The following is a 9,007-nucleotide window of genomic DNA, read 5'->3' on the forward strand; positions in this document are numbered from 1 at the left end:
GTTATTAATGGCAGACATCCAATGGATTCTCAGAATTCCACACTCATACCTGGATGGGGCTTTGATTACAGGTTATCTTTATTATTCTAAATGGTTTGCACCCAGCTCATGTAGGTGGGGCTTTGATTATAGGTTTCCCTTTATTTTGAATGGGGTGCACCCAGCATATATGGGTGGTGCCTCTCAATCATGCCATTATTCTGCTTATCCTTCTAAACCGACCTCATTGTTCATTCGGTGTCCACCCCACGTAATGTGACACACACACACACACAGATATACAGCTGACTATATATGGCCTCAGGTAGTCTAAAAATAACTTCTTATTTAAACACGGCTGATAACTAAATTACCTACCTACACCTCAGTTGGCTGTGACATTTATTTATTGCTAGGAAAATATTGCATTCATTGCTGCGATTTATATACTATTTGAAGCTTAACTGTAGTGTTGGGGGGTCCCGTAGAGGTACAGGGTTAAATCAGAGGATTACAAGGATTTTTTTTTTTTTTTTTTTAACATTATACTAGATTTTAGTATTTGGGGTTACAGCTATTGCAACTTTAGGTGAGTTTTGTTAGATTATTAATCTAGTGCAGACAAAAAGCATTTACATTTTTAAGAAAATGGTTTGGGATTAATAAGTATGTAAAAAATTTCACAAAAGCTGATCAGAGATTGCTACCCATGCAGTATTGTAGAACCAGAGTGTAATTAGTTCATATTTCCTGCTAGATCAGTAAGACCCCTTATATATATAATTTGCATATATGTATATGTTGCAATTTGTGCCGGATTTGTCCATTCTACAGACTGATCTAATTCTTTTGAAATTAGATGTGCTTCTGAGCATTATTTTCCATGCAGTAACTTTTATTCTCTACTTTATCTAATTGCAATATGCATAATGAGGTACCCAATATATGATAAATATATCTAATTTGTAATGTTAAGAAAATGTACATTGGAATAGTCATATTTGCTCATTATTTACACAGTGATTCTGCATTTCTTCTTCTTTTTACTCTTCTGCATTGCTTTTCTTTTTGGAAAATATTTAGCAAAAATGTTGATTGCACTTTCTGGGTACAAATAACCACTAGGGGGTGCAACCATGCAAATGGAAAGCGGGAAGCAAAAGATATGAAAATGATCTCCAAATGACCCTCAGGTTAATTTGGCAATAAAAATAACATGCTGGAAACACAGAACAGTTTCAGTCAAATAGATGAAGCGCACAGAAACAAGTTGTTGAAACCTGTGGGTGTGTCGCTCTTTCATGATGTCGTCCCCGAGGCCGGGAGCCGCATCGCTTGATGTTTACATTTTGGTTCTCCGTATAATTGAACACCTGCCACGATCGGCTGGTGCTGAAGTCTGTTTTGGTAAATAAGGCAGATTGTTCAGCAAATATGCTTAGTATTAAAAAAACAAGAGGGGAATCAGCATATATTTACACGGTAGGAGCTTGCTGTATGATATCATTGCACATTTAAACTGTGTATTTCCCTAAAACCCCTCTATTTTTTTATTTATTTTTTTTTAATTTTGGTTGGGTATTTGGTTTTATCTCTGAGATATGCTGGCATTTTAATATATTGCAAATAAAACAAATGTGCTCAAATTAAATGTCTGATTGTTGTGGTTTCCTCGCAGGACCAGACGTGTGTCTCTGGGTATTCAGACCGATGTGCAGGATCCTGACAGTCCTGCAATGGAAAAAACTTTCTCCAAGGTAAGTACTGTGTATAATGGCTTAGGCTATATGGAGATATATGTACGTATACATAAGTGTGTGTGTGTGTCTCTGTGTGTGTGTGTGTGTGTGTGTGTGTGTGTGTGTGTGTGTGTCTATATGTATATATTATTGAAAGATTGCATAGAAACATAGTATGTTTATTTGCTTCTAGTTGTGGAAAGAAATCTGTTAAATATACTTTCCATTGAGGACGGCGTGTTCACCTTTGTGTGCTCTTAGATATTAAAGGTCATGATTAGCCCCTTTATCTATATATTAATAATAAACCAATTGGTTTGCTTATTGATCATGTGATTAACTTGATTGCCATCTGATCATAGTGATTGCCATCTGATCATAGTGATTGCATTAAAAAATATATTTAAAACCATTTAAAAGAACAAAAACCTTTCTTTAATATCTTGTTATTCTCTAACATAAGACGTCTGTCTGTCACTGTATATTAAACATAAGACATTTATAAAAACCTAGTAAATTATCTGACCTATACTGACTGATGCCTGGGCATCTGGACTTCAGGGTCATTGAAGGGGTTACAGTCCATATGAACACGAGAACATGTTTAACATGCTCATTTGCAACCGGATTGGGAAACTGTTGTATTTTGTACAATTTCACTTTAATGTGTTATTTCCCTTGAGACAGCCAACACCTGCGGCGATGGTTGGCACTTTTTCACGGCAAAGATACCGACTTTATCTTTTTTAATAAAGTTGGCAGCAAGTCCTTAATAACTAAAGAAATGCTTCCAACCCTCAACTCCCCCTCCATGTTTTCTCTTCATAGGCACAAACATGAAGAATAGCCCAGTGCAAATCTTCCCATTGAATTGTTATTTTATCATCTTGGGTGGCCAGTTTAACCATGTGATGTCTGTAGGCTGCCCTATGGATGAGGGGCACATTCTGCATGGTTCCGTGTGCATTCTGCTTTTGTTTGAGAGCATCTGAGATCAGTTCCAGTTCATTGACAGGTGCACTTCGGGCTGCACCACCCTCAAACTGCTTTTGACTTCCCATTAACTTGTATGGGAACAGAAACCATTCTTATAAAATCTTTATAGACAATGGTGGTAAACATAGTAAATAAATAAAGTAGGAACAAATTACAGAAATTTTGAAACCCAAAGACACGTAGGGAGATAATGGAACAAAAACCCTACAACATCTAAAGTAAAGGAATGGTCACCAATATTACATTTTACAATTATTGGGGGGAGGAAAACTCAAATAGATAAGAGGAAAGGACTTTTGTATTCTTGGTTTGGTTCTAGATACTTTATTGTAATGCTAAATTCATTCGGTGACCTGCTGCCAGATAATGATTTCGGTACTATAAAAAAAAACTGACTTATTTTAGTATTTCCTATAAAAACCTTTTTAAAAATGCCAAAATGCATTGTTTATGAGACCTAAAAAACAAAAATTTGCTTTTGCGTCCAACTTTGCCTTTTTCCTATAGGGTAAGATTGTATTTCTATTCTGTGTATACACATATGTTTTATCTATGAATTGTGTGTTGTCTGATCACCATCATTATATTTTCTCGCTTTTATTTAGTTTGTATTTTGCCTGTTTTAGCCCATTGTGTTTCCTAGCATTAATGCTCTGTCAGTGGAATAAATCGTTTTTCCCAACAATGAAAGTCATGGTTGTAATGCTCACAAGCTGGCATGGAGCTGGAGGAAGACACGACTTTCCACAATTTGTCACATAACATCATGAACGTTGTGTACACATTGATGCTTTCCAGGGCTCCTGTGGTGTCGTTGAGAATGCCGTGCCAACTTATTCTCTCCAACGAGACAGACTGGAGACTTAAGACTTTGTGCAATTTGGATAACAGAATGTCCATAGAACTATCGGGCTCATTAAAAGCTATAAAAAATATCAAAGCCAAAAAAGTAGACTTAGAAGTTGCCTATGCCATCCAATACTTGTCCTGGCAGCTGTTTTGTGCTTGTAGTTTGAGATTGTATTCTGGATTATAATACTCAAAGTAAGAACTCATGGATTATAGACCTAAGGCTTGCCCTATAATAATAATTGTAGTAGCAACTTGCCACAGTATGTTGCAGTATAATTGGCAGGGGGGAAAGAACTGAGGAAATGCTGCCCGTTGTCTGTAGCAGACTGATATAATCATTTCAGTCCATGTTGGTGACAAGTAAATGGAAGCGACAGATTGGGAATATCCTACTTTACAGACTGGTTATAGAAGAAGAACAACATTTGGAAGAATATCAATACCCCCTGAACTCAAAAATGTTCTATATATATATATATATATATATATATATATATATATATAATATGTGTGTGTAATATAGAACTACAGTATCTCTGAGCACTACAGATTCGCTAAAATGATCACAGAGGTTGCTGCTTGCCTTAAGACTTGCTGGGATAGAACCATATGGTAGCCATTCTTTACTGTGGCTTATTCAAGTACATATGTAACATTCAGTAAAATCTGGCCTCTGTTCAACAAAGAAGCAAATGATGAAAAGGAAAAGTTGGTAAAGAGCTTGAAGCTCCCCCTGCTGGCCTTAAAATATTTGCTTGACCAAAAGGAAAAGAAACCTTGTTCTTTGTTAGTACTCAATTCACCAAATGCATAAATAATTTTCGTAAATATTGAATCCACTAAAGTTTCTTTGGGTTATTTCCTACGCCTGGTATAAAATGACATAAGTCAGACTATTAGACTGTAATCTTCTGTCTTTATATGTGCTAAATACACATTAACTTCCCCTAAATACTTCCAATGAGTAATTCTTCCTAAATCCTCCATAGCACTCCTGGTGTTTGTCTCAGAATGTCACCAGAGATGGTGACCTGAGTATCTGCGTTAATTTTATGATCTTTATTAATGATCTTTTTAGACAAAGGCGTCTAATTTGCGAAGGATTTTGTGTCTTGAAACTGGCAATTTGTTCGTTTTCTGAGCCGGAGAAGAGATCTCTGTGTAATGTAATAATGTGAAGTGTCCTCTGGAAGATTAGACTAAAACAAACACAGTTTAAGCAGCGCTGGAATATGCGTCCTTTATTTAAGTAGGGTAAATCTCGCTGTCAGCTCTATGCCTTTAATGGAGTCATAAAGGAGAGGAAATTAAATATACAAATTCCTCCGGAGCTGCAGAAGACCCGCAGCAGCTTTGCAGTTTATTTTTATGTTTAAGGAAGAGTGATCTGATTTGGGGGAGATTTGGCCTGGATTCACCAGAATGGACCCATGAGGACATGAGCAATTTTTGATTTGTGGCACTTTTAAATCATAGTGACCTACTGCATACCCCCCTCCCCCATGCTGCCAACATTGCTGATCCACCATGGATAAATAATATGCAAACTGCCCGTTTCTGGGTGTTGGCAAGTAATAAGTAGGCCCTGGGTTTAGGCTCCATTTATAAAGCTTAAAACATCAGGATAAGGAGTCTTTATTTTATATATAGTCTTTATTTTTTTTAAAAAAAGGTATTTTTTTTTTTTTTTGCCAATGGATTGAAAAAAAATTAAGATTAAAAAATTAACTAAAAATCTAGATCCCTAATTATCTATAAAGCATGATAAATGAGCTCTTACCTTATATGTTGCAATATATTATAAGCAGGGTATGGACAGGCACTGTTAAGGACCAGGTGTCTGAGTTGGAGATATAGGGACCAGACTCACTGATCATACATTATACAGCTCCATTACTGTGATTATACATAAAACGTCAGATGTTTTGTGTGCCCCTATCTCCCGCCACCCCAAGGGGCCTCTCCATCCTCACTTAAGTTCTTTGGATCACCATAAGGAAATTATCTTTAGCAGGTATGGTCATGCAGAGATGAACTTCAGGTATTTAATTACTCTAAATCTGAACTTCAGTATGCTCTTGGGAATTGGTATGATGAGTAACCCTTTAAGTGAGGGACATTACTTCCCTTTTTTACTCCGAGTTGCCAAACCTTGTTGTTTGCGCCATGACATAAACTACCTGCCTGAGGACTTAGACTTCTGTAAGGGCAGAAGTGTATTTTACATATGTATATAAAACTGCTTTTATGCATTTTTTTAAATTTTTTTTATATTACTATTTAACTTTCCTACTTTCATCAGAAGATACCAATATACTATGAGTGACCTGTCCTCTTCACAGATGAAGTCTAAATATTAGAATCTTATTGGCCCAACTGTGTGCTAGATAAGCGGATCAGAGTCCTCAATGACCTCCTTCCCCATCATCTGGCACTATACTGAGCATAAATCCGGAATTACTCAGGACTGAGTTCATCCAAAGTTGATAGGAGATGGAGGAAAATGTAGAACATGTTCCTTCATCTTCCCGACTCTGTATCCTGAATAAACAAGCCGATGATAAGACAGCCGGTAACAACAGGACGCCGGTCCCATTGCCGTCATAAAAAATAAGTGTGTGTTGTGTTTTTTCCTCTACACAGTAAGAGTTCATGCCAACCTGTGGTACACGTTGTAACCCGCTTTGCTGCCAAGAGCTTAATATGATAATATTTTGTCTTCCATGCTGCTGTCCTTATCCTTTTTATTTTTTATTACGTGTCTTTTCTAGACCCAGTGATATGAAAGACTTATTCTGTTTGCTTCTCTATGCAGACTGATCATGGCTGGTTGGTGGGGCAGATAGGGCCCTGTACATCAAACACTTCCTGAAACATCACATACCTCAATACTTCTTCCAGTGACCCTCAGTCCTATTACATTTCAGAGCGACATTCACCCATCGTTCTACATGCAATCTACAATTGCATGTAGAATGCCCAACTATTTAATGCCAACTTGTGATGCTGAGCCTACGTGATTGAAAACCAAAAAATAAAAGTTGTGAGGTGTATATGATGAGAGATATATATATATATATTAGTTCAACTTGTATACGTCTCCATAATCCCCTGAGGAAGCCTTATAAACGAAACGTGTTGGTAATTGAGACAAGTTTTTTTTTTTTTTTTGTCGATTTTTATTTACTGTACTGCTTAGAGGATCTATGTCTAGTACAAATGGCATAGGAGATCTATGTTATTGTCTAGAATAATTTTATTTAACCCTTTTGTTTACAATTACATGCAACTGTTTTTGCCACAAAAATACGGTTTTTCTTTCCTCCTAATTTCATTGTAACCAATAGGCTTGACAAACATATCTATTTGGTACCCCTTGTGGCTCTTTCCAAAGACCTACATTCAATATATATATGCACTTTAAAAATTGAACACACCAGCAATCAATACTCATTGTGTGTGTTTGTGTAAATATAATGTATATTTTCTTTTAATTTAGTTGATTCAAGTCTCTTCCTTTGCCTCACACCTCCTCCTGCACAATGACTCTTCTGTACTTTCACAGGAAAAGATTCAAATTACCTGACAATAAATAGAATTGATTTGCATCAAGGGACCCTATACACCTCGTCTTAGAGTTATTATGGCTGAAAAAGACGGATGGCCATCATGTTTATTGCAACTCCGGCAATTTTAGTGTGTAGGAAGGAAAAACAACCCCCCTTCTCATCTTCCATTCCTGGGGCAACTGTTGCCAAACAGGACAAAACAATTCCTTCCTGAGGGCAGTTGAATCCATTCTAAATTCGCCCTGTTAGTTTTTAGTAATTAATTGAAGACGTCATCACTTATTCCTATTATTTTTATTATTGCTACCTCTTTCAACAAAAACTTGTTTGTTAGTGCAGCACATTGTTGTTACCTAAAGTCTATAGGAACCCAAAATTTACTTCTCTGTATATTTGGCATCATCTCATGGTATACAGTTTTCCTAACCAGATTGTAAATCTCTTGCACAGTTTATGTAGAGATCTTACCAGTAAAAGAAATTGCTGTCGCAGGTTGACATTACTAACCCATTACCAGTAACCTTATCTTACTGTACTGGGCTGCCTATCAGGTCTACAGGAGGCATTGATTGGGCACAGCATGCTGCGACCAATTTGAAGGTGGCATCTTACCAATGTCAGCCTGCATCCTTGTGGATAATTTATATTGTGAACATTTTCATTGTAATTTATTCTAAAACTAAATTGTTATTCTGCTTTATGTTTCAGGAGATCCAGGAAAATGTCCCAGGGGCTATGGACAATACAAGGTTTATATATTATATATATTGTATACATTTCTAGCTTCCTCCCGTATCTCCTATTAACTTGTGTGACTCTTACAGCTCCTTGGTGAACTCACACGGCTCTCCCAATGGAACCCAGCTGAATGACATGGCGGAGGCAGCACCTGGTAGGCAACTCTGAGTTCTTATTCTTGCTGTTTTATGCGTACCCTGTAAAATACAGTGCAATTATTTTCACATTTCCGGATACAAGTTACAATAATGTTGGATATATTTCTGCTGATATGACCACAGTATCTCCTTAAACTAAAATCCTTTTAAAGTGCTTGTAAAAACCATTTTACCCAGACAGTGATAGTAAGGATAAGTCCCCTGTCGGGTGTCCCCATAATAGAATGTGCACATACACAGGAGCTTCTGCTATGGTTGACTTAAAAATGTTTGCATAACTCGCTGCCAAGGCAAAATATAGAGTCACTGGCTTGGTACAAAGTCAGCATTTGCATTATTGTAAAATAAATTCTGATCTGGTGATATATCACCGGCTCTGTTCCAGTACTTCCTTGACAATACCTGATGGTAGTATTGCATTTGCACACCCTTTTTTTGTGCAACCCAGTGTACCTCTATTACTGTGGGATTTATGGATTTCATTCATAGATGACATTTTCTATGTAATAACCTCCTATCTGCTATTGTTGGGAAAGATGCTTGTCTCTCTCCAACGATTCACATTATTTGTGCAGCCATATAACAGGGATTTTGTGATCTGTATGTTAATGGAACATAAAGTTGGCATTGTTTAGTGCCACTCGCCCATTCTCCCAACACAGTTTTGGGGTTTGCCAGACCATCCCATAGTCAGAAGTTCTATCTCCACCACATCATACAAAACTAAAAAAAAAGTTGGCTTGAGATTTACTTAAACAAAGCTTTCTGTTCTGCCATAATGTACCTTTAGGCGCTGCGATTGTAATTAAGTTATTACAGATTACCGAACTGTGATTTCTATAAACACTGACGTGACATAAACATTTGAGGAGCTGTTAATGGAAGTGGATTTTTGTTGTGTAAATAATTTAGAGAACTCTCCATTATGAGTGAAAACAGGATTTGCTGCAGTGGTTGTTGTCTCCAAAATATTTTG

General features: G+C 36.9%; 1 protein-coding gene and 1 long non-coding RNA gene across 3 annotated transcripts in view; one reads left to right on the forward strand and one right to left on the reverse strand.

Moving 5' to 3' along the window:
• Window positions 1–9,007, forward strand: part of IRAG2 (inositol 1,4,5-triphosphate receptor associated 2) — a 51,741-nt gene that overhangs the window by 31,439 nt on the left and 11,295 nt on the right. For both annotated transcript variants that reach the window (XR_011919307.1, XM_072399932.1), the window contains exons 23-25: window positions 1,658–1,736; window positions 7,844–7,884; window positions 7,960–8,027. Coding sequence is in view for 1 of the 2 variants with exons in the window: in XM_072399932.1 (XP_072256033.1) it covers window positions 1,658–1,736; window positions 7,844–7,884; window positions 7,960–8,027 (188 nt within the window). In the remaining variant the exon portion in view is untranslated. The remainder of the gene's footprint in view (window positions 1–1,657; window positions 1,737–7,843; window positions 7,885–7,959; window positions 8,028–9,007) is intronic.
• The window catches only part of LOC140323139 (uncharacterized), a 6,229-nt gene continuing 3,943 nt past the window's right edge, over window positions 6,722–9,007 (reverse strand). Inside the window, exon 2 of the long non-coding RNA XR_011919308.1 lies at window positions 6,722–8,070. This is a non-coding gene — a long non-coding RNA (uncharacterized lncRNA). The remainder of the gene's footprint in view (window positions 8,071–9,007) is intronic.

The sequence above is a fragment of the Pyxicephalus adspersus genome, chromosome 2 (assembly GCF_032062135.1).
Source record: "Pyxicephalus adspersus chromosome 2, UCB_Pads_2.0, whole genome shotgun sequence".
In the NCBI taxonomy this organism is placed as follows: Eukaryota; Metazoa; Chordata; class Amphibia; order Anura; family Pyxicephalidae; genus Pyxicephalus; species Pyxicephalus adspersus.